General features: G+C 35.3%; 2 protein-coding genes across 6 annotated transcripts in view; both read right to left on the bottom strand.

Annotated features, from left to right (window-relative positions):
• Positions 1 to 17,231, bottom strand: part of LOC117418270 (kinase non-catalytic C-lobe domain-containing protein 1-like) — a 38,145-nt gene extending 20,914 nt beyond the window's left edge. For 2 of the 3 annotated variants that reach the window (XM_058985246.1, XM_058985247.1), the window contains exons 1-6: positions 16,459 to 17,231; positions 13,694 to 13,892; positions 11,372 to 11,430; positions 2,488 to 2,634; positions 2,157 to 2,271; positions 287 to 1,281 (exon numbers count right to left, since the gene is read on the bottom strand). In XM_058985246.1, the coding sequence (XP_058841229.1) occupies positions 287 to 1,281; positions 2,157 to 2,271; positions 2,488 to 2,634; positions 11,372 to 11,430; positions 13,694 to 13,892; positions 16,459 to 16,578 (1,635 nt within the window). In that variant the 5' untranslated portion in view covers positions 16,579 to 17,231. Of the gene's footprint in view, positions 1 to 286; positions 1,282 to 2,156; positions 2,272 to 2,487; positions 2,635 to 11,371; positions 11,431 to 13,693; positions 13,893 to 15,041; positions 15,334 to 16,458 lie in introns of all 3 variants that reach the window. The other variant, XM_058985248.1, reaches the window with a different exon arrangement.
• A 5,001-nt stretch (positions 17,232 to 22,232) lies between these two features.
• The window catches only part of LOC117417637 (adhesion G protein-coupled receptor A3-like), an 80,787-nt gene continuing 76,322 nt past the window's right edge, over positions 22,233 to 26,697 (bottom strand). For all 3 annotated transcript variants that reach the window (XM_058985245.1, XM_034029786.3, XM_034029787.3), the window contains one exon: positions 22,233 to 26,554. In XM_058985245.1, the coding sequence (XP_058841228.1) occupies positions 25,330 to 26,554 (1,225 nt within the window). In that variant the 3' untranslated portion in view covers positions 22,233 to 25,329. The remainder of the gene's footprint in view (positions 26,555 to 26,697) is intronic.

Here is a 26,697-nt window from a genome sequence, read left to right as displayed (position 1 = left end):
TTGGTAACTAGTTCATTTTACTTTTCACTGTATAGTTAAAGTTTACAATTTTGCATAACATTCAATAGTAGTGCAAGTCAACCGAAGATTAACAGGACAGCTGTTTGACAAACAATGCACCACTACTTTACAGCAATGCATGGAGTGGTTCTGGGGATTTCAGGGTTGCAGCTTTCAAACTCATCAATAATAATTAGTTATGTTAATTGTGCACAACTGCACAGCTCTTCTATGACACAGAAATAATGTTAAAAAACAAAGTATTACGGTCTACAAATTAACTTACTTCATCCTGAGTTTCTTCATTAAGACAAAGCATACTTTTCTTCATGTGGTTGTCTTCAGTTTGGTATATGTTGTTATTTATCCAACTTTCATTTACAGTAGAAGACTTGATTTGGGCATGTTTATGATTCAAGTTACTGTTTCCAAATACAGGTTTGGTGTCTGGGCTAGATACGGCATTTTTGTTTGGTTCAATGGGGCTTTGGATGCAGTGAACAGGTGATGTAAAGTCTTCCACCTCAACGGGAGAAGAGGTGGTTTTGTTATCCATTGGCAAATATCCTGAGGATTCAGTTGTTTCAAAGTGCATCTCTTCTTGGGGAAGCAAAGGCTTAGAGAGGTTTGTATAACTTGTGCTGCTGTCATCTGTTAATATTTCAGGACTAGGAAATTTTTTTTCTTCTGGCAATATTTCAGAAAGGTCTATTACAGACACAGTTCTGCTGGCTTTAAATGGAAGAAAAGGAAGAGTACTCTGATAGGAATTAGAATGATTCAGTATAGTCGCTATCCTCACAGATTCTGTCTGGTTGATTGGATTTAAACTACTGGTATCTTGCAAAGAGATTACGCCTTTGTTAAAGTCTGAAAGTGTACTTGATTCAACTTGAGGACAGTCTTTTTTCTTTGATAGTTTTGCTAATTTTAGGTTCATGGCTGGTGACATTTTCTTTGGCTCTATGGATGTGGTATCAAGCTCCGATTGAAGATCCAAAGTATCTTGATTCTCATTAGATAGAGACTGCTTCTCATTTTCTCTTCTCTCTTCAACGGAGTTCTGCACTGTACAGTCATTTTTCAAAGACACCACTACATCTCGCATACATTTTCCCTCTCTTTCAGCCGCTTTTGCAATCTGATTCTTCAATAAATTAGGGTCAAATACCAGATCCTCAGTGCTAGAAGATCCATCTGCTGGATTACGTTCATAATCTTGCAGTTCACGTCCCACACCTGCCTGACGCTCTTTTATCATCCATGGACTTTCACAACCATCTGTTAACAGACAGTAAAATATATTAAATTTGACTTGAATTTCACTAAAACATTCTTGTCAGTTAAAAACCCAGCAAATATACTTTTGTTTTACATTGATGTTCAAACACACTATTATACATGTAGGTTCTCTACATCATAATATTGTAAACTTGAATTCTATTTCTATTCTATTTTTTCATACAAAACATCCAATGTGGGAGCGTTTGTAAAACATTAAAGAATATGTAACATCCAATAGTGTATGGTAAAATCTGCCGCATGGGACCAGAAAAGCATGCTGGCTAATCGAGGTAGTTACAGTAAAATCTAACACTGTAAGCCTACCTAAAACACTCTGAAAAACCTCTACACTATTACAGTACATACAGTTAGAATATTTGTTTTAATACCAAGCATTTGGGCGGCATTGTGGATTTTTGTTTTTAGATTTAACAGAATTTAGCACAGAATTTAGATTTAATCAGTCCTCTGGTTTGTGGTTGCCTTAAACTGCATGGGTTTTGGAGTGTGGCATAGTGGTTAGGGCTCTGGACTCTTGACCGGAGGGTCGTGGGTTCAATCCCATGTGGGGGACACTGCTGCTGTACCCTTGAGCAAGGTATTTTACCTAGATTGCTCCAGTAAAAACCCAACTGTATAAATGGGTAATTGTATGTAAAAATAATGTGTAAAAAATAATATAATTGTATGTAAAAATAATTTGATATCTTGTAACAATTGTAAGTCGCCCTGGATAATGGTGTCTGCTAAGAAATAAATAATAATAATAATAATAATAATAATAATAATAATAATAATAATAATAATAATAATAATAAATCAAATGAAACACAAGTAGATTTTTTTTAATTTTTTTTTTTAATCTATCTTACCTTGAAAAGCAGCAACTGATTCAATTGATAACACTCTTCGTCCTATGGCAGAAAGTTTACGACAAATAGCTGCTGAGGCACACTTCGTATTTCCTTCACCAAGCCTAATAACAGTCTGCAGCAAAACATAATAATATTTCAACTTCAGTTTAGAACATATATGACATATATAATACAAGTAATGCAATGAAGTTTAAAAATAAATCTGAAAAAGACCAAACTTATCAGACAAATTAAAACACGATAACAAAGTTCTTATGTTTAACAATATCCTTATGTTTAACAATGGCAAACATATCTGATTATTACTTCTGTCAAGGGATGCTCTAACCTCAATATCTGGTCTATCTTCAGGTTTCTCTAGCTGCATCTGTTCCAAAATCATCTTCAGCTCTTGACTCAGCTCAGGCTCCAGTTCAGGCTCTATGACATATTCAATAGCTGCTGTTAAGGTTGAACCCAGAGAATAGATGTGTGCCTGTAAAGGGAAGCATTTCTCCATTGAAAAAGGTGTTGGGGGTAAAATCAACTGCTCATTAGCACATGTTCACATTTACTATTTATCAGTTCCTCCTCTCCTCCTTCTCTCCTCACCCAAGACTAAAAAGAACCAAAATGATATCAGCAGCCATATCTGACTGTCGCCAACATCTATGAAATGTTAATTACCAATAATTTTCATACAGATTACTGTGATTACTGTACTTTCACTAGCATGTCCCCTGTAAAAAGAAAGTCAAAAGTGTTGGTCAATAACCATTTATACTTGACACTTTTGTTACTTTCATAAATATCAGTCATCTTGAAATATGAAAAATGTTAAGAATAAAACTATAATTATTATTACGGTATGCCAGTGCCAACTGATTAATTACATTTTTTCATTTAAAAAAAAAAAAATTGAATGTTCAATTAAAAGTCCCTCACTGCAACAACAGCTCAGGAGAACTGAAGTTCAGCTGGTGTCCTCAGATCCCATGACCAAGCCAGGAGCTCCAGAGTAGATGCTGGCAAACTACGACCTCTGGAGGACAGTCCAGGCTGTAAGTGTCCGCTTGAGCTCGCCTGGCACCTGGCCAATCTACAAACCATCAAGCCCAACTGTATGTCTGCACATCATGTGGCCATGCCTTTACCAGATGAGCCACTCAAGTACCCTGTTCAAACTACCCATCAATGGTTTTCTTTTTATATTAACAGATCAATAATTTTCACTGTAAACATTGACAAGGCACATACAAAGTCGCACAAGATTGTTAGTGACTGTAAATTTTCTTTTTATTTGCCACACATAGAGTTTTAGGCAGCATCTTAATCCAATTCTATAAACACACCAGTGCTGCCTTCATGTATGTGCATCTTTTAAACATATCTTGGAGCATTCTTCACTTAATTATTAAGTGAAGTTATTATGCTGCTTTTTTTTCAGCATTACCTACACAATAAACCATTTTACTTTGTCCATAATTAAGAAATCAACCACACAGAAATAATTTAATGAAATGTGTCTGGAAACAATATCATACACAAATGTACCATACGGTAAAAGGAGCTGATTATATACAGTTTCATGATGTTATTCATGTGATCTGCATGACTAATTCCCATTAAAGGGATATTCTGAACGCAACATTTGCAGTTTAATGTGGCTGGTCATATACAAGTGTATCAGTTTCCATTGCTCAGTGTCTATGGAAAATGTTTTACATTAAAAGTACAGTTTCGTAGGAAATAACATGTTGATCTTGCAGACTACTGAAAATAATATATGTTTGGGATATTTTAATCAATATGCACTTCATTCTTATTATGTTCTTCTCTTTAAAACGTTTTACAAATTCACAACTGCTGTTAAGAGACTCTGGTAATTATATTTTGAAGCTATTACTGGATAGTATTTTTTTGTACGTATGTAGACAGAGTTGGATCTAAGAAGAATCCTGTAACACAAACAGCTTTGGAGAACACAACACAAAGTGGGAACACAGCACAGGGGATCATTATTTAGCTGGTAAATTTTCAGCTTTAAAGCCTGTTAAAAGGGCACATGAGCTAAGACAGCAAGCAGCAGAATGACTGAAATATCAACAACCGGTAGTGACTTTCCAGAAAAACTGAAGCTGTGGAGTTTATCCTAATGTGTGGGGTACAGTGGCCTCCAACTATTTTTAAAATCCAATTATTGAAGTGGAGAAAGGTCGGATTGACAGTTGTCAGGAAAATGTTTTAAAAAAAAAACTAAAACAAAAGCAGGCTGATAATTTCTTTAGGAAACAAATTAATATTGATATTTTTGTTTTTTAAAGGTTGGTTGTGCAGATGGAGATGCAACATGTTTTAATTTCAATTTAGAAGGGTAATTAACATTTGTGTTTGCTCCTATGTAATTATTTGGACAGCTAACACAATCCAGAGCTGTCGCCAAAGGCCAGCACTAAACCCGGATCAACAACTCTGCACTTTTGTTTGCATTAAAGAACTGTATTCACCACGAGCACTAGAGCATGTACTGTGAACTGGTGTTGGTGTTTGTGTTACGTGTGGGTGAACTGAAAACCGGACTGTTATTATTTTGGGGCCAACCCGTAGATTACAAATAAGCAATACACACTGCTGTATTGCTTCATTACCATTGTTATTATTTACTGTTGTTTTGCCATCAAGTCATTGGATTTAAAAAACATTAAATAACATTGCACCTGGATTATAGTTGTCTGTCTGTTTATTAATCACTGCTGCATTACCTTCACCTCCACACAGTTAACCACTTTGCCATATGTGCCAATAGAATCTTTTTTTTTTGTAAAATTCTATTTTGATTATCTGAACTACAATAACTCAAAGGTTACTTTGCAACAGCTTTTATAAACCCATGCATCAACCCATTAAGCAGTCAATAACGCAATATTATGCAAAACTCCAGCAGTACGAATGGATCCCGGGACGGAGACCTCAGATTCATCTTGTCTGACAGACCTATTTCAGGCTTCATTTGACAAATGTAAAACACATTTTCTTATGAGTCATTTGTTTTACAAGTTCTCATGCTGCAATGTAACATAAGAGTTTAATTCTGTTCATACTTCAGACTGCCCACACTTGTGGAAAATCCTGGGCCAAAAGGATATTGCTGAAGAAATCATACATAAGTTGGATAATTATAGAAAAGTACATTTAAAAAGGGTGTCTTAAAATATTACATTTAACATTATAACTTCTCTTTCTGTTTAACAAGTCATCTGTTTATCTTGCTGACAACAGCTTTCTTAGTCCATGCTGTTCATTATACCAGGTCTTGCAGTTCAACAAGCGTTTTGTTTGTAAATTGTACAGTACCTGCAGCTCAGCTCAGGTGCTTGTCTTTTTCTGGCCCTTTGAATTCCAGACATGACTTAGCAGAATTAAAAAAGTAGCCCTGGGATAATAAAGACGTTTCCTCAACCACCTTTTCCAAAAATAAGCACTGCTTTAACTTCCAAATAAGGTTAACATAACATCATGTTTGTTTTACTATGATCACTAGTATTCAGGAGGATTAGGGAACCTGGGTATTTCACATCCTTTTGTAATGCAGCTTAAGACACCTCAAGACAAATTAACTGCTTTGAATGCTTCTGAAATATTTACATTTAGTAGCTGCATCGGTCAATTATAAAAACTGGTCTTCATCAGGTGGACGGCAGAATACCTACAGATGTATGCTTGCAAATTTTCAAAATCGCTCAATAAAAGCAAGGTTTTTTTTGGGTTGTTTTTTTTTTTTATTAAGTTGCTACAAGATATTATTTTTGCAAATCTCTGCATTCATTAGCAAAAACATGGCAAATTCATATTATTAAGCACTTTAAAAAGAAGTTGATAAAATCCATGTAAAATTGTATTGGTCGGCTCTAATATTTTATAAGCGATACTACATTGGTAGACAGCAATGGCATGTCTATGCTACAGACTTGGTACCTTAGAATTTGAGTTCCAGAGAAGATGTAGAGGCAGCAGCAACAGCAGCAGTCTGCACCACTGGAAACATAATTTGCATAGCAGCATGCTGCACAACATTTTAATTGTCCTATTAGCATGCTTTCCATCCCTCCCCTGTCACCATGGAGCCCAGGGACCCCTAACCTTAGACGCAATTTTACAGACGCTTGTTATGTCTGCATCTCAAAGATTTTCATCCATCATACCCTTGTATTCATCTATTCATTCATACTAACATCAAGCCTGTCATGTTTGTTCTAAAAAAAAAAAAAGAAGCAGGGATGTTCACACTATCCCCAATGTTTAGTTAAATAAATAACACAATTGGTAGCACACAACCATAAATTCAATGAATTAAAAAGCTTCAATTTTGCATGGTACTTGTATTATAAAGCAAAAAAAGACAGCTGATACACTGGTTTATTCCAAACCTAGTAAAAATGTAATAAAAACAAGTGTGTTAAAATCCTACAATTGAAAATCAAACCCTTTTTAATGCAGACTGTGCTGTTCATTTTAGCACTCTGGTTTTGACAGCACCCTGACACTATGCGATCCTACTGCGCAAAATGCTTAACAAGGAAGTAAACATAAGGTTAACAATATATAAAAACAAAAAACAAACAAACAAAAAAAAAAAACGTTTTCCATAGGATGAGAAGCAGCTGTCTGTATTATTAGTTATTACTTTGGGGATTAAAACACGCCATACTGGCACATTGTCTAACGGTATACAGTACACTTGTTTATGCAAGCATCTAAGCAGGTCAATTAATATTTAAAACTCCAAAATGGGGCAAAGCTAAAGTGAATTGCTTACACTGACGGCATGACAGAATGCAATATTCTTTTATTTGTATTGTTATATAATCACACTGCCATGAATTAATAAAATAGGTAAGGGCACATACAAGTTATCTGTGTTTTATAATGACTGTCAAGCGGAATTTAAAGAGTTTCATTGTATGGAAAACTTGAACAGCAATTAAAAAAAAAAAAAAAAAAATGTATAATTTATTTTGAGAAGCCTGAAACATAGTGTTTATTTAATGTCATTCAGCTACACATACATATTCTTGGAACTTTACTGATATTTCTTAAAAGTCATTTTAATTTTTTTTTTTACTCCAGGGACCTGTCTTAGCAATCTATTTGTTATCTACAGAAAGTCCAGAGAAATTGCAACTGCAGGAACGCAACAATGTTTTATGCAAACAAACCATAAACAACAAGGTTTTGCTTTACTAAATATATTTATGTTAATTTGCTCCTTGCTTGTCCTTCAGCAAAATGGCTGTGTAAATTGTGCTCTGATCTTCCCTGATCTTGTATTCATGTTTCAATTTATATGCTTCTGAATGGTTTTCCGTAACTAAGAGTGAACAACATGCAAATATTACAGAATCAAAAGGAATCAATACAAGCTCTAATGAAAAGCACTACCAATCGATCATCTTTTTAATTAAAATAATTTAGGGTATTTACATTTCAATTCAAGGCAGCATACAGCAAGTGTTTTCTAGCCAAGTAAGATGAGCTGGTGATGCAGCTAAGCAGCCAATTCAAAGAGATCACACATTCACAGCAAGACCTTGTGTTATACAAAACCTTCAGACAACAACAAAAAAAGACTGCCCTCTGTTCTTGCTTGTCTCTCTATAGGAAGGCTCTGTATTGATTTTCAGCATGTTTACTTCGAAATCGAGGTTGTGCAATATTGATTCCTATTAAATTAAATGTACACTATTTTGGTCCAAGTTGGTCCAGTGGTTAAAGAAAGGGGCTTGTAACTAGGAGGTCCCCGGTTCAAATCCTGCCTCTGCCACTGAGTCATTGTGTGACCCTGAGCAAGTCACTTAACCTCCTTGTGCTCCGTCTTTCGGGTGAGACGTAGTTGTAAGTGACTCTGCATCTGATGCATAGTTCACACACCCTAGTCTCTGTAAGTCGCCTTGGATAAAGGTGTCTGCTAAATAAACAAATAATAATAATAATAACTCTATAAAACACCTTTGTCACGTTAAATTTAAGAACTTCAGCTAAATGCCAGACAATTAGAAGTATTGTCTGGTCATAGGGGGTATGCAGGACGACTCAGAAATGAACAAATAAAAATGAAATTAGTTCTTAACAGAATTATATAGTATCGCTAAACCACTGTCATAAATATTACATTTTTGTTTACAGAAAGTTATACCGAATCCCTTTGGATAATTTTTATGTTGGCTTTAATAAAAATGTTTATCATTGTTAGTAGTTATTATAGTTTTATCTTCAGGTAAACATTTTAAATGGCACACATAATTATGCGGAGATGGGAAGTAAAAGTTAACGTAAAAACATTTATAATGCACACTATTTTGTATAATTTATACAGTATTAACTTTGTCAAATAGAAAGCGAATACGACTGTTTCCAAATAGGTTACTAAATAAACTTTTAAGAATTAAGCCTACTGTTTGTTATTCTGCCCTAAATCAACAGTTTGTCCACAAAACTGTGGTGACATAAATTATTTATTAAATAAACGGGGAGGAAAAGAAATGTGTTAATCAGATTACTGTCCATTTTATTGCAACTGTTGTGCTATTCAGTAGAGCGAAAATTGTAAAGGGGTACTTGAGCTGAAACCTCCAGAGAGAAGGGGTGCAGTTTCAAAAAAAGGTTGAAAACCCCTGCTGTAGCTGAAAGCTACCTCAGTAGGCTACATGACATGACATCCAAAATAACTCTGTCCTAACTGTAATATTATCAAGCCAGGATTTTGTGGAAAGTGAGAAGGCTCAGGCGCTTTTAGATAAAAAGTCATCCCTGTACTTTGCACCAAGTAAAATTGTGTTTTGTTCTAAAACTGCATGAAACAATGCCTTATTTGTGCTAGAACAAATGATGGAAACATGCCAATAAAAAAGAGAAACATAACCCTTTAGGAATTACTACCATAATGGTACGAGCCGGTTCCACTTTTCTTTTTGTGATGGAATGTAACACAAGAGACCTTATACATTTTTTGGAATATTTAATTTCTTACCTGTTTAATATCCTATTATATAGTGTATAGTATCCTATATATGGTTCTGTATCATTCTCTGTTGCTGTTTGTGCACAGATCACTATTCACCAGGCTTACTATCTAATGCCCATCCTTCTGAAAAGAAAATTGAGGTGATTCAGAAATGACCATTAAACAATACTTACTTACTATTACTGATGACTTCAGGACATATCCGTTATGATTATGGTGCCTGCACTACATTATGTCCTATATTCTCTATATCTGAATTGGAAAACCTATGATATATAGTAGTCTGGAGTGCTTAATGAGTTAAAATCAGACAGAAATGAACACAATAATCTGAATATAGACATATTGGACAGGATAAAAAATAGCAACTCTCAATATATTATCAACAACATCTACTAAAACTACTCTAGATCTACTAACAAGTTTAATGGTACAAATTACATTAAATTAAATATCCTCCGGTGATAGGCTGTTTGAATCAATATGTCATCAGTACAAACTGTGCAATGACAAACGTTAACTGGCCATATAATGAAATTATCGACTGGCTAATATAATCTGAATTTACACCAAGCAGTTGTTCCTCAAAATAATTAGTTTTATAGACATGGTATCAGTTTTTCCAATGAAACAGGCCCAAAAGGCTCACAGTGCTTCTGTATTGATGTCCCCTATTTATCGTCATGAATTCCTGTGTGCAGTAGTGAAGTTGTCTATTGACAGGTACAAGTTACTTCTTATATGAAATAAAGAACCTTTTAGGGTTTTTCTTTTTAAGGAATGTATTTACTGGGTACAGCCCAAGTCAGATTTTACATCTTGATTCCAGTGGTGCCTGTGTGCCAATTTATTAGCTGGGGAAAATGAAACAAGGAGAGATACAGTACAGGGCCTCATTTACCAAGTACATTAAGTCAAGTTAAGTACAGACGTGCTCAAATTTGTTGGTACCCCTCCACAAAAAACGAAGAATGCACAATTTTCTCTGAAATAACTTGAAACTGACAAAAGTAATTGGCATCCACCATTGTTTATTCCATATTTAATAGAAATCAGACTTTGCTTTTGATTTTTTATTCAACATAATTTTAGCAAATTCCAGTCTGGCTTTTTTATGTTTTTCTGTCAAAAGTGGAGTCCTCCTGGGTCTTCTTCCATGGAGCCCACTTTTGCTCACAAAGCGACGGATGGTGCAATCAGAAACTGACGTACTGTCACCTTGGAGTTCAGCTTGTATCTCTTTGGCAGTTATCCTTGGTTCTTTTTCTACCATTCGCACTATCCTTCTGTTCAATCTGGGGTCGATTTTCCTCTTGCGGTCTCGCCCAGGGAGGTTGGCTACAGTTCCATGGACCTTTAAATTCTTAATAATATTTGCAACTGTTGTCACAGGAACATCAAGCTGCTTGGAGATGGTCTTGTAGCTTTTACCTTTACCATGCTTGTCTATTATTTTCTTTCTGATCTCCTCAGACAACTCTCTCCTTTGCTTTCTCTGGTCCATGTTCAGTGTGGTGCACACAATGATACCAAACAGCATAGTGACTACTTTTCTCTATTTAAATAGGCTGAATGACTGATTACAAGATTGGAGACATGTGTGATACTAATTAAAGAAATTAATTAGTTTGAAATATCTCTATAATCCAATTATTTATTATCTTTTCTAAGGGGTACCAACAAATGTGTCCAGGCCATTTTAGAATATCTTTGTAGAATAAGCAATAATTCATCTCTTTTCACGGCTTCTTTGCTTTATTCTATGACATACCAAAGGCATGCAAGTATACATGATAAAATAGCTTTTAATTTCATCACTTTTCAGGAGGAATGAAGCATTATTTCAATGAGCTGTAAGGGTACCAACAAATTTGAGCACGTCTGTATCTGATCACCATTTACCGATTAACCCTAACAGCTAAAAGGCTAACTTCCTACTGCATGAATTATTCTGCCACATAACACACCTTATGTATTGGAGCAACTAGATCACTTGCACTTTCTTCATATATTGTGAAATGTGAAAAGAGATTCCTCTATACAAATTAAATGCTGCTCAGTATACTCAAATAGTTTATATTTGAAATATAAACTATTCACATTAGCTTAGAGTTCTGTCTGTATAGGTGAGCTATATAAATGTTACTTGAGATTCGGTTGATTAGTGTTTCTTAATGTCATTTGTGGTCTGAATCTTGAAATCAGTTCTTACCTCAAAGGTGTTTCCTGTTCTGTCAAACTCAGGAGGCACAAAAGCACCCTCTGGATCATCTGGACGAAGAAGAAAAAAAAAAACCTTAAGATGTGTTGCACTATGTCAGTAACTATATTCCCCACCATGGCAAATACAAAGGTGAAAATATATTACATACATTACATCCCCAGTAAGTGCATGTAAAAATATAAGTATGGCATCCTGTATGCAGGTGACAGATTAAATGTGATCCCCTTCTATTAATTACTTTGTGGTTCCTGGATTAGAAGATATAATACTATTGAAACAGTGGCTTATGACAGAAACTCAAAATACCAACTGCATGCATTAGATTAGAAATGCACAAAAAACAATCTCTAAATGTTTTCTAAAGAAAAAAAAAATAAGATGACATTTTACTGTATGTTACGTTGCAGTAAACTAGGACTGCACACCCACAGGGTAAAACATGCATTTTTACAGCCATAACAACAAAGAAAATGATGGAAAATAGGTCAAGCCTGCATCAGGCCTGTCTCAGCAGGATTTATTATGTCTTGTTTTAAAAATGGTGCAGGCCTGTAAAACTCCTGAAGGTTATTCTAGCCAAGAAGAAATTAACTGTTAACAGGCCTAGACAGAAAGGACTTTGCATGTGATATAAAAGACGTACGAGAGGAACTATCTGACACGACCACTGCAAATGAGCAGAGAAACCTTTTTTCTTTTTCTTAGAAAAGACCTTAAACATTGTTCAAATTAAACAAGAAAACACTATCTTAAAAGAAATTGAAATCTGTTGTCAGTAAATAAGCATATGGCTCCTGGAACGAAATGTGAACAGAGTGTTTATTACATGGAAAAATGCCAACCATTTGCAGACCACAGCATTATCATAATGGCAATACAGTGGGTTCCGAACAAATATTGCACAGTGGCCATCTATGGAATATTTCTTAAGTTATTTTGTCACCGTCTCAGACATTTTAATTAAGTTGCTAATGGCTGACGACAAACTTTTAAAAATCTACGGATGGCTACCCATGTAAGTGTTAAAGAGAAAAAAAAAAGGATCTGCACACTGAAGTAGACGAGGTGCAAGCCACAAATCAGTCTTGAGAACGAGAGAACCGCACACTGAACTGCGCTCCAAAATATGTTTAATTCATGTATGTAAGTGTACCATTGTAAATTTGTATTGAAATTGTGCAGTTTCTCTTGCTTTAATGCCATGTCGTTTTCCAGGGGTATTTACCATGCTTTCACTTGCTTTAACTCATTAATTTTACCCTAATATACACCATCACAATAAACTTTTAGATAGATCTTATTGAGGTTGCAAAAAAAAAAAAAAAAAAAAAAACACTTTAAAAGCCACTTCAATTGTGTGGATTTTATTTCAAACCTGATTTTGACACAATGCATACTGTAATGTTTTGCAGTGTTCTACTAAACTGCATAGCAAGCTTCAGTTCAAACACGGTTATAATTATAAGCAACAGACTGAAGACACATACCAGTACCAATTATCATAATGTAATGTCTTCTGAAGTATTATAATAGTTCTAAATTGCAGTATAACAGACAAGTAGAAGGGATTAGATACGAAAGTCAAAACAGTTGCGCTCTTAAATCATACATGATAATTTAAACACAAGATTAATCCTAAATGTTTTACCTTTTATCAAACACTAACAGTTTATTTTATATACTAAAATTATCACAATAGCAATGCTTTCTATTTAACTAAATAATAATTATAATCCTGCAGGTGTTTTTCCCTGGAGTGATTCATTACTTTATCTCTGAACATACACTAATAAAAAATCTGGTAGAAACTGGTCCAAGAATCACTATTGCGTTTTAGGATGGCATTATTCCACCACCTTTTACATCATTGTGCACAGTTGAATTTAAACATATAAAACCACTATTGCATGGACCCCTTTTCATCAGCTTTACAACATTGCCTTTTATATTGAAAAGTGAGTATTTTTATATGATTACTTTAGTATGTTGATTATTTTTAGCTACGGTAAATTTTGATTAGAAGTTATTTATTTCCGATTACTGTATACACAAAATATTATATAATATGCAAGATGTAACTGCTGTAAATAATATCTCACACATGCAATATATCACAGAGTAATACATCACACAGCTATTGCTACAGCATTAACCAGAAATGCATAAACCCATGTACTTTCCAAAATATGATATTTCTTTCTCAGAGGAAAAGGAGAAATTAGCAATACTGAGTTAGTGATGTAGAAGCTTTATTTAAAAATATAAATAAATAAATACATTCTGTATCATTTGTAAGAAACATGTACTTACCACTGAGCTGTTCCATGAAGCACACGTTTCCATTTGCATTAAAGGCCAAAGTATCGGGGGTAATGCAGAGTGTGTGGAAAAGCGGTGAGTGGGAGATACTCTTCAAGGAGTGGGCACACTCCAGGCAGACAGCCCAGATATCCTGCTCCAATAGGCATCTATCCCGCAGTGACAGGATATCCGCAAGGGACACATTCTCCTGCCAAGAGAAGTTTCATGTCCAATTGTCTGAGTTGTGTTAAATATGCACTAAAAATAAGTAGCTCATAATGAAGGGTTTCCAGAAGGCGGCAATTAAAAGGAAACTGAAAGACTTTACAGCACATTATAGATATGCAGCATCATTTGGAATTGAATTTAATAAGATTTTAAACTAGAATATACAATGCAACTTTGGTCTTTCACCACTATACAGTTAAGAACATCTGGTTCCAAGAATCATGCGCATTCAAATTTAGCAGTTTTCTTGAGACACAGACTTATAAATATTCATGCAAATATTCTCCATTGTGTGTTTATTGCAAGGCGTGGGTGGAAAGATTGGAACTTTGGGGAATTCAGAATGGTGCTAGAGTTTTGGAATGCATTTTCTGATTTTTTCAAGACCAGAACATCAAAACCAAAATCACTAGGGACCAAATTTCCATTCTGTTGGAAACATTTTCCTTCAAGCAGAAAAAACAATCCTATAACACTAGCTAGAAAGCAGGTATATCTGAAAAATGAATGCAATTCTCACAAAAGTTTTTGCACAAAATAATTCATTTTAGACATAGAGCTAATGAAGTCAAAACTTAATAATTTACTCCATACAATAAGAACAGAGAAGTACTGTACTTCTTTTTTATTGATTCAAGTATCAGAACCACATCAAGAAAGCTGAAATGCAATACAGTTATTCTAGTTTAAGCTTATCCTTGTGTGTGAGGCTGCTAGGTTGTTTTTAGATGGTTGTTTTTAGATGGTTGTTTTTTAGATGGTGACAGCAGTATGCTGTTGCAACAGTTTTGTGCAAAGGTTTTGTGTGTGTGTGTGTGTGTTGTGTAGCAATTGCACTCCAGTCCCTGCCCTGAAGTGATGTTTCACACAAAGACACAAACATTGCGGAAAAAAATATAGAAAATGATAGCTTGACTTTGTCTACAGTTAGCATTAGAAGCACCATTGCAAACATATGTATTGACATTGATCAAGCATTAACCTTTAGACAAGTGTTTTTGTTTTTTAGATTGTTGGGTTTAAAAAATTGACACAACTATTTAATTTAAAATATGTTTGCTTTGTTTCAGTTTAAGAACTTTAACCGGGCTGTACACCACAGCCAACAAGTGCATTATTTCATACGTACCATCTTTATTAGAACTGTAATGTGAACTAGACACTGCAACACAGACAGCAATTATGAGTTGACCTCAGAAAACAATGCTATCCAGGGCTGGTAATCACTCTATCATGTCCTGTTTATGCTGCATGTTTATGAATTGATTACTGTTGTAAATGTGCAATGAGATGGCTGGTGGGATCGCCAACCCTCCAGAAGACATCAGAGGAACACTGGACTGTTCTGTTCTGTTTTTTCTTTATACCAAGCTAAATTGGAAAACCAGATACTTCAGGCCTTGTACTGTAACCGCAAAGATCTGTGAATAGAATGACATACTATCTTGAAAATGCCTAACAAGTCTCTGCTTAAACTACATAAAAAGGTTTGCCAACAAAATGCTTGTCTAACAGTTATTGACAGATGCCTGATCAAATAACACCAATGGTTGTGGGCATTTAGCAGTATTTCTGAAGTAATTTTAGCACATTCAGACTACATTATCTCAATGATTTCTTCTATTGGGGCATTACTTTTCCTGTGTAGTGGAATGCATATTTCCTATCTTAAACCAGCTGTGAACAATATACACTTTTAGACGGTTTATATAGAAGGACTGACTAGATTGAAAGCAATTGTATTATGGGTGAACAAAAGTACTTGAACTGGCTAGACAGAAATAGGCCCTCATCTCTGGTACAGATGGTGTATCTACTTTAGCATGTTACCGTGCCAATTTGTAATTTTGGGTAATCTCCCTACAGGTACAGGTAAATTCATTACAACTGAAGCCACAACTGCCCATTTCCTTTCATTGCATATTCTAATTAGGTCAGCAATAATAATCACAAAGGTTCTTATTTGCCAGTACAGAAAGTGACAGAAAGGAAATGTATTCCTCTTCAAAAATGATTACACAATACAGTCAAACAAACCCTAAGTGTTAACGTATACTGTAAACACGTTTTAATTTGGTGGCTTCGGGCCTTTCTGTGTATGTATGATTTCGTATCTCGTTTCTAGAAATGTTGCTTCTGAAATTGTTGCAGAGTTTGGTATATGAATAAGAAACCAAATGATATCGTTGTGTGTGTGTGTGTGTGTGTGTGTAGCAATCCTCTTTGAAATTCTGAAAAGTTACATTTACTAATGGAATCCAAAACTGCAGGTACTATTACTATCAACTCTGTAGAAACCAGCCTAATTAATCCAGCGCCTAGACAGTGAAACAATCGATCATATACATTCACTAGCCCCGATACAATAAAAATAAATACATAACTAAATTAAAACTTTCCACTTCACGTAAAAACATTCCTTTATTTTAGACACAATTAACATTGTTTTTATATAACAATGTAATAATAATAATAATAATAGTAATAATAATAATAATAATAATAATAATAATAATAATTATTATTATTATTATTATTAATCTTACCTCATCTTCTAACAACGTAGGTAGAGGTTCAAATTCATAATCTTCGTCATCGTCTTCATAAGAAACAGCCACTGCCGTTTCAAAAGTCCCCATAGTGTTTGAAAGAGGATTATACACCATTTACCAGAACTACATTGAATAGTTTATACATTTTAAAGCACAACCGTCACAACACAACAGAGCTACTTTGTTTTATCCTAGCAACAGTACCAGGCTGGGACTGTAACATGGCTCTGTGGCTGGAGAAATACCAAACAGACCTTTTTTTTTTTTTTTTTTTTATTAGAACATTCGATTCGGATTTACTTATGCTCCACTCCCGCAAATACTATTCATCATTGACAACTGCGGTAATTATTTTCTGCATTTTCCAAAACGTTTGCTTCTCAATATCTAGTCCATTTTATCGTGGACTGCTTGCCTAAAGAGTTTGCTAACTATGTGCTGCCATGGCAACAGCCGCCGCACCTCCACAGAAACAACCGACATTGTTGTAAGAGACTGCAGTTTTCAACTCCTCCATATTATTACAACCGCAATACGGCCCCACAACAGAGAAAACAAACAAACAAAAAAAAAAACAAGGAAAACCACATCTCATTTCGGCATATTAGCCAGACATGTTTTCTTACTAATGTTTATGCACCTTGCAAGCTATTGCGTCCGAACTGCAGAATAAATATGTTAAAATGGTCAGTTTTGAAACCTAGTAGGTACGTAGTCCAATGCTACAAACAGGGACTGCAGTCATACAGCGACATGAATTGGACCGAAATTTCTTCGGTCGATAAATATAGCGCCTACTACTGGTATTTCATATTGATGTAGCTACAGCACCAAGCTTGTTTGCTTAAATTGTAAAATAATATTAATAATTTGTTCAATTAGCGCTAAAGTAAATGTAAGTACACACATGAAATATTAATAAATTATTTCACATTTAGATCAGAGTGTATAGGTACATATGATGACTCTTAATACTATTCAAAAATCCTCAGGAGGAGTAAGAGTGGTAAACATCTTGCAGACTCTGTTTGCCCATGGTGGCTCTACACGCTATTATTGACAGTGAGTTTCAGCATTTTTCTGTTTGTCAGATATGAAGAGCTTAGATCATAGCTGTGATCGTTTTTTGTCCTGTTGTTGTTGTTATTGTTGTTGTTGATTTTCCAAAACAGCCAGAAACACCTGTATTACCACAATTGAGCACTTGTTGAAACCTTTTTAGTGGCCCAAGGGTCTATGGTTTTTTTTGTGTGTGTGTGCAGATATGTAATAAAATTGACAAGGATTTTTTTTTAAGGATTCAGGGTCTTAACTGTAGGTGGAATGGGATTGCATTATACTTTCAGAACAGAAAAGCAGGAAAAGATTTCTCTAGCAGATTGTAGAATAAATGTAACTGAATACAATATGCTACACAACAGTGCCCACTGTGCTGAGACTTAGGTCATGTGATAGGATAGACACCAGCTCTCTGATTCCTGTTTTGTCACTGTAATGTCATTATTTATTTATGTATATGTTTATTGTTGCATTCCTTTGTTTCTAAATATATATTGTTTACATGCATAGAGGATATGTCATGAAAAAACATAACTTCTGGTATTTGTGACATTGGTGCATGCGGTGATAACAAACACGCCTTCAAAAATGTTTAGATGTTTTTAATTGAAAATACAGTTAATCTGACTTAAATGTTAATAGAAAGTAACAAGGAATAATTGTACGTAAATTTAATATCAATTGCATATCTATTCAATATTAATTTTCCCAGCCACTGAGTTGAGTTTCTGCCTAATAATAAATACATACATAATCAAACCCTGAACAGCTTCGAAATATTGAATCCATGCATGTGCATAAACATGGCCTTTTATTCAGTAGAACTACATATATACTTTCATGTTTATCTAATTGTACTGCTAAGTCTCTATTTAGCAATTCTTAATCCACACATACATGTTAGTAATTAAGAAAGAAAGAAAGAAAGAAAGAAAGAAAGAAAGAAAGAAAGAAAGAAAGAAAATGTGTTCATTCTGTTATTTTTTCTCTTATGCAATAAAAAGTAGATTAGAATGAGAAAGTGAGAGAAAATGTGGTGCCTTGTTACAATGAGAAAATGTGTTATTTTCTCCAAACTCAAATATTCAGGTAAATAACATTCATTGACTCTGAATACATCCATTAAGGAATGACTTCAAACTGCCAAGCTTAAATTACAGCTCTTGTAAACATATCTGTGCACTAACTGGGCTGTAACCATGTGGCATGTGTTTAACATACTGGACTGGCTTGGTTGAGTAAAATAAATAATAAATGTAGTGCTAAACTGTGATGTTCTCCTCCTTCCTCTAGTTGGCAGTGTATTATAGCTTTCATAAAAAGTGTGGTCACTGACATGAACACAAAAAAAGGAGTAAATGGAATCAGCTGCAAAAAGATGCGATATACCATGGCAAAATAACAAATCAGGTCCATAAAGATACAATTGTAGTGCCACACTGCCCTGTCACTCAAGAGCCTCCACTAGGAATAAGATATTTTTCACTTTTTGACAAGATTATACCTCTTAGCAGTCGTAGATATTAACATGTTTTTTTTTAGTTTTTTTTTTGCATGTTACATTACATTAAATAAATATGCACTCAAAACATGGGAATAATATTTCAGCAATGTGAATAGTTGTGAGAGTACCTAAGGAGCCCAGTGAAGTTTATTCCTGCATACGTAGCCACCTTTGTTTTTCTCTACTAATAAAGTTGAACTCTATCAATGTGTTTGTTTTTTTTCTTTTTTGCTTCTAACTTGACCAATTCCTGTGGATCTATTCTAGGAATTCAGAATAACAATGAAACAGAGCTTTAAAGCAGCACAGACGACACACAGTTTAATTTGACTTCAGGGTAGTCAGATATAATGAACTCATTTACTACAAACGGTAGTCCAGTACAATACTACAATAGTGTAGATATTACATTGCCCAACCCCCCTTTACCCAGACGCTGTATCCTCTGCTTCTCTTAGCCCCCCTTGTAGCTGTCACTCACAGTGAAACTACATGATTTCAATCCAACTGAATGCATTCAAGAGATGTCTTTTCACAAAGTGATGACAAGGCAGTACAGTATGCAAAAACATCTTTGAAAATTGATTGTCATTTATTGTAAAAAAATAAATAAAACTAAATAAAAACACACACACATACACAGCAGTGTGGAGTAGTGGTTAGGGCTCTGGACTCTTGACTGGAGGGTTGTGGGTTCAATCCCCAGTGGGGGACACTGCTGTAGCCTTGAGCAAGGTACTTTACCTAGATTGCTCCAGTAAAAACCCAACTGTATAAATAATATGATATCTGTATAATGTGAAATCTTGTAACAATTGTAAGTCGCCCTGGATAAGGGCGTCTGCTAAGAAATAAGTAATAATAACTATGCTCAGCTTGGCGCAGTCAATAAGGTTTTGTTTTTTTTTATTCTTTACTGTTAAGAGCAATGTATGCTTCAATGCTAAATGTATTTGTTCACATCTTGTAAACAGAAACAACACATTAAAAACATGTATATTACTGTATGTCAAGTGTACATTTGCTGTCCAGTATTACCTATACTGTACCTTTTTCTTGTTGCCCAATATTAATAATGATTGTATTTCCATATATTATAATATTTTATTTCTCGATAAACCCAGTAAAAAATAATTTTAAAGTCAAAATATCCATGTAGTAGCTTGCTTCTTTATTAAGGGGAATTCAGAATTAGCCATACAGAACTATTTTTTTTCAAAGCATCCTGTCCTGCAGCAGATCCTTTGATTTGTACCAGAAATAAAGATTACTTTTCTTTTTTTTTACCTTAAAAGTATAACTAAAAATATAAAAGAATCAAGTTTATCCTATCGCAGTGTAATTCTAACTCGTAAAAATAAAAAAAAAGCTAAAATAAATAAATAATGCAAGGCAGTAAAAAGATCATTTATGATTGAAGTGAAGTCTGGTGAATGTGACTTAATTATGGGGTTGCAGGTATTTATAAACTTAGTTGATATTCAGATTTAGCTTAATAGGTTTTTCTTGTAGAATGTTATCAGTAAAGAATAAAGCCAAATTGGAAAAATAGGGAAATAAATATCACATTTTATTTTACTTAGCCTTTTTGTTTCCATCTTTGTTTTGCTCACATGTGGTACTCTCACCCCCTGCTGCTAAGCTACAGGATTGTTTGAAAGCTTGAAGGATGAAGGAGGCTTGTGCCCAGCCTCCCACCCTGTTACTCCGGCAAATAAACAGGCTAATGAATCACAGTACAAAAGGCTGACCGAAAGCAGTTCAATTCTAAGTTGTTTCTTCCTAATCTCTTAACATTTACATTGTTTTTCTCCAAGTTATATAAAAAAAAAAAAACGGATGCAAAACAAATGCAAATTGGACTCGATAATGCTTTATATACACATATGAACAGTTAGGAGACAATATCTATGAATGCCACTCCATGTAAAAATGAAATAAACAACCTATTCCAAGGTAATAATTAGCAGCTTCCACAAAAACACCAACAGCATTGCATAACACTGCCCTCGGGAAGTGCATTACCTGGATGTGAACTGGTATTATAGAACCATGTCTTTTTGTGCTCTAAACAAGACACATGCTAGAAAAAAAAGATAGAATAGTAATACTCTCTGTTACTGAATTCCTTTGAGGTGTAGTCAAATCCATCAATAGAATATCGTTATAGATATATATTAACGTATATATCTGAAAAGAAAATATGTATTGTGGAACAATACCCAATACAGAGCACTGTTTTTTTAAAGCTTGAGTCCAAGTCTAGGGTAAGGAATTTGACCTTCTTTTTCTTCAATCTCACCAAACTGTAAAAATTGGTCCCAAAGTATAATGTTGCAACTCTGCTGGGCTATCCAATTTGCAAAATAATTGGGGACACTTCACAGTAAGCACATCTTTACAGGAATTGAATGACGCTAAAGCTATGGGAATGGATTTCAAATGAATTAGTCTGCTATTCCCCATGCGTGCATTAGGACTAATCAGATATACACTGAAACGTCATCTGTAATTCATGCTTACTCCCACAGCTATTAATCACAATAAATACTTTCTTACTGTTAATTGTGATGTTCTCACTTCTGTATTTTTTTCAGGTTTCTGCCAACAGAAACCATGTAATAATAATTCTTTGGTCAGTTTTCTAGTGCTGCTTGAAAAAAATAAAAATTATATATAACAGGTATAAATTAATAATGAAAAGCTACAATACCAATGAAGGGCCATGGCTGTACCATCCCTGATCTATAATTTCAGTATATTAAAAACTAAAATGTAAAATGGCTTTTAAAACCTTACTTGTCTCACTAAAGGCACAGAACACTGTACATTTTGGTTTGTCACCACTTTGTGACATTTTTTAATATACACTGAGTGATTAAGTGAAAACAGTTTGCAACCTTGTTCTTAACGACTTCAAAAGCTTTTTTTTTTAAATTAATTACTAATAGACTAAAACAGTATTGGCTTACGGTGAAAAAATACATTTATTGGAATCAGTGAAGATGTAGAAAAGTGGAAAACTGACTTTGGGATTTGTTACAGTATCACTGCTTCATCCTTACACCAGATTTCTGACCAGCTCTACAGAACAGTGGTGCGAAGTCTGATGACAAAATGGTTTATAATACAAAAAGCACACTGAAAACAATCTTATTTTGCTTTCAAAATGTACAATATGCATAAAAAACAAAATATTCTTGCATTGGCATCTGTAAGCAGGCTTTATATATTTGTAACCATGGGAAAAACAGAGAAGAATGCATACAATGTGTAATGGGACATTTTACAATGTATGTCAAGATTTAACAAATCTACAAGGAAAAAAAAAATGCTTTTTACTCAGATACTGAGCATAACCCTTTGGGTCTAATTCTATTATATGACATTTGTGTTTTACATTTTTTTCAAATTAAATAATATATCTAACATGTTTATACAAAAATGTATTTATTAAAACTGATTATATCTACATGATATAGGAACATTTTCATTATCATGCTAAATCAAATTAATGGGACAACATAATACTTTTACCTCCCCTAGCATGGTTTCTTTCCTCATTCAGTCATAAATAATTACCTCTTCCTGACCATGCAAATATGACAGCTGAATCTTTTCTAATCTATAGCTTTTATTTCCGAACACAGTAGACACAATTAACATCCATGCAGAAAGTGTAAACAACTGTGACAATTCATTTTAAAAGTCATCTTTTCATATTCAACGGAATGGCTTAAACAAAAAAAAAAAAAAAAAAAAAAAAAAACTTTAAAATACTGAAACGATTGAAGCCAAACAAAATACTGAAAGAACGTTGTTCCTTTCAAAATAGTACAGGTACTCGGCAAGTATAGAGTGACTCAACTCACGTGGAACGCATTTACTGGAAGCTACTGCTAAAAACACTGCACAAAGTCACATACTGCACAACAAGCACTGCATGCGCTGTATAAGAAAATGAACAACTGTTAGCGCTGACCTCAAATAGAGCTTTTATATTGATTTTACACACATGTAGTACCACGTTAGATAGTGTAGTTCGTTATTTTTTCACAATGCTGCCATTTTTCACATGGAACACTAGAACACAGCGAATGGTATACCCTGACTTGTGCCATGCAAGATACAACCATTAAAGCATCACAGATTTAACGGTGACAATGCAATGTTATTTAATACTTGTTTTCAACAGGATAGTGACATGTTACACAGACTGAATACCTAATGTAATCTTTTACATGCTAAGCAGCATACAGAGGCAGGGTTTCTTTCTGTACATATAACTGACCGCTATGAAAAACCTATACTGTAAAAGCCTATGAATCATTATTATTACTAAACTCTTCTTTTTTTTCCTTTATCATGTTTCACAGTACTTTATATATGACCTTATATAGATAAAATGCTGGTGTGTGCAATATGTAAATGTGTAATATATAATGATAGGATTATTTGACACTGCCACTCTGAGAACACTGCCTGTTTAAATAGCTTCTTATTATAGCTCATTTTTATAAAAATAATGTGACCTTATTTTAAATGTATTCTTACCTTATGTGCCATTTGTCATTCTTCCAGTAAAGGGTTAAAGTATACTGGAAATTAGACCAGCGGTTTTCAAACGGGGGGGGGGGGGGGGGGTTCAAAAGTGTGTATGTTATTTTTTTACAATATTAACAACATATTTACAATATCATGTAATTACACTATGTAACACAATTTTTGTTCCTGGGTAGTAAGTGTTATTTCCTAATTGCTTATGCCTCAAAAGTATAGAAAATGGCTATTACTCCCCACAAACTTTGCTTTTGTGAAATTTACCTATTTCTAATGAGAAAACGGGCGAATTTGTGTCTTTTCGTTAACATAAAGTCAGAAAAAAACAACATATGAATCCAAATTAACATGTATTTATACTAAAGTAATACAAAACTGACTACAAAAGATTTAGAAGTGAGTAGTTTTTCGAGATTTACGATTATACTGTAAATCACTTTCACGAATCAGCCCCCAAATGTAGTCTCCCATCATGTTCTCGTTATACTGTCCTTGGTAGCGGCGTTCAAAGTCCAGTATATCCTGGTGGAAGCGCTCACCTTGCTCCTCCGAGTACACTCCCATGTTCTCCTTGAATTTATCAAGATGAGCATCAAGGATATGGACTTTGAGGGATGTCCTACAGCCCATTGTGCCGTAGTTCTTCACCAGAGTCTCAACCAGCTCCACATAGTTTTCGGCCTTGTGATTGCCCAGGAAGCCCCGAACCACTGCGACAAAGCTGTTCCAAGCCGCTTTCTCCTTACTAGTGAGCTCCTTGGGGAATTCATTGCACTCCAGGATCTTCTTTATCTGTGGTCCGACGAAGACACCGGCTTTGACCTTTGCCTCAGACAGCTTAGGGAAGAAGTCTTGAAGATACTTGAAGGCTGCTGACTCCTTATCTAGAGCTCTAACAAATTCTTTCATAAGGCCCAATTTGATGTGCAGTGGTGGCATCAGCACCTTCCGGGGGTCCACCAGTGGCTCCCACTTGACGTTGTTCCTCCCCACAGAGAACTCGGTCCGCTATGGCCAGTCCCGCCTGTGGTAGTGCGCCTTGGTGTCCCTGCTGTCCCAAAGGCAAAGATAGCAGGGAAACTTGGTAAAACCGCCTTGGAGACCCATCAGGAATGCCACCATTTTGAAGTCTCCTATGACCTTGATGCCATCTCAGAAAAATGCAGATATGTATCCACTTAGGCAGCTGGAACTAAACTGAACTGGTGGGCTTAAGGCCCCTGTATTTATACTACTATTTAGATTACTGGAAAGTTCTAGAAGTTACTCCAAGTTTACTCAGCACTGAATCTATCTGGAATGTTCTGGAAAATAGGTAAATTTCAAAATATCACTGTCCTGGTCACAAAAGCAAAGTTTGAGGGGAATAATAGCCATTTTCTATACTTTTGAGGCATAAGCAATTAGGAAATAACACTTACTACCCAGGAACCAAAAAAAAAAAAATTATCAGAACAACATTTATATAACATCCGCTAGCTGTGGCGCCTTTCGGTTTCTAAAACAATGAAGAAGTGCAGCGACTTTAGCGTGGTTATTCTCCTCAAACCTACATTTATAGGAAAAGGTGAACTTCTGCTCAAAAAGTTTGGAAACCGCTGGGTTAGACAAAGATACAATGTGGAATATTTGTACAATAAAAACATGTAAACAGATGCAAAAGCAATATAAAAATGTACATGTACTGACTGCTGAGTTATTTCAAAGGTGGTGGCAGGTAGCGTATAACTGAAGTCCATGAACTACACAGTAGTTTCATTTTTCCATGGGCCAGTTCTTATGTTTCCTGTACTATCCGAACTGTAGATGAGCCCTTCGTGCAAGCTTCCCTTTAGTATTCCATTCTGGTTGGGTGGGTTTTGAGGAGAGGATTGTCTCCGTGGATGCATCTCTAAATGAGCTGCATGGTGCACAGTGTCATCATCGGGCATTTTACTGCACCCACACACAACAGTGCTGGCATCACTGCTTTCTGGCTGGCTTGTTGTAGGGAACAGTTCACCTTTTAGACAGCATGCCCGCCTGTGGCACGTATGCCCATCATGTGTGCTGTGTGGGCTGTCTGTATGTGAGCTGTGTATGCTCCCATCGATACTGGAAGGAATATGATAAGCATACTCCCGGTCTCCTGCAGTCCTGTGTTGAGTAAAGTGCCTTGGTTTAGTTCTGCTTTTCAGACATCTGTGAATGTGCATACTGGGTCTGAAGCTTTCCTCTGAATGTACATGAATGTGAGGCTCATCATCGAGGAGATGTTTGCTGTGCATGCTGGCACAGCACGGTGTGATGGGGGAAAGGCAACTGACATGGTTTTGGACAGCCTGAAGGTTAGTTAATTTACAGTGTCCGGAGGTTGAATGGTTAAAGCCTGTTACTGCCTTACCAGGACAAGGAGAATCCAGGACACAATGCGAATGGACCTGTGTTTCTCCATTAACATTTGCTTTTGGGCGGGCGTTGCCCTGCGTGGAGTAAGTGTTTCGTCTTGATGGGCAACAAGACCACCAACAATGCCAAACGTCATCTCTCTTTGCACAGTGATGGATCAAAATGAAAAGTCCTAATGTTACTGAGAAAGCCCCGTATAAACAGCTAAAAATCATGTCCAAGAAATGACCCTGAGAGACTGCAAGAGCCCCAAACGTCCATGTGGCCAGAAATAAGAACAAGGTAAAAGCTGCAGATCGAAGCTGGGCTTTAAATGAATGCTCGTTTTCCAACATTGATGCAGAAATCATTGAGCAAGTGGCCTGTGACAATGACCCTGAAGCTGTCATGTGACAATGGCCTACTTCAGTACTGGCTAATCTCTGCTGCTCCTCTGTCATTTCTTTCAGTTCATATTTCCGTTCAGGGTGACGCTTCAGTTGGATAAATGTGCAGAGGAAGTAGAGGCAAGTAACAAGCACAATGAACGCCACTGGACCGTAAAATGCACCAAGGCTTGGCTCCCATGCCATCCAGCAGCTGTAACAGTAAGAGATATATAAGGACTGATAAATAATACAAGCTCTTAATACACTGCTGACTAAATATGTGATCTAACCTTAAAGAAAATCATATAAATGATTAAAAACAATGGCCCATGATTTGACATCATGTAGCTCTAT

The sequence above is a fragment of the Acipenser ruthenus genome, chromosome 13 (genome assembly GCF_902713425.1).
Source record: "Acipenser ruthenus chromosome 13, fAciRut3.2 maternal haplotype, whole genome shotgun sequence".
Lineage (NCBI taxonomy): Eukaryota > Metazoa > Chordata > Actinopteri > Acipenseriformes > Acipenseridae > Acipenser > Acipenser ruthenus.
Note: the sequence above shows the minus strand (reverse complement) of the source record. Positions and strands in the feature narration are given on the sequence as shown.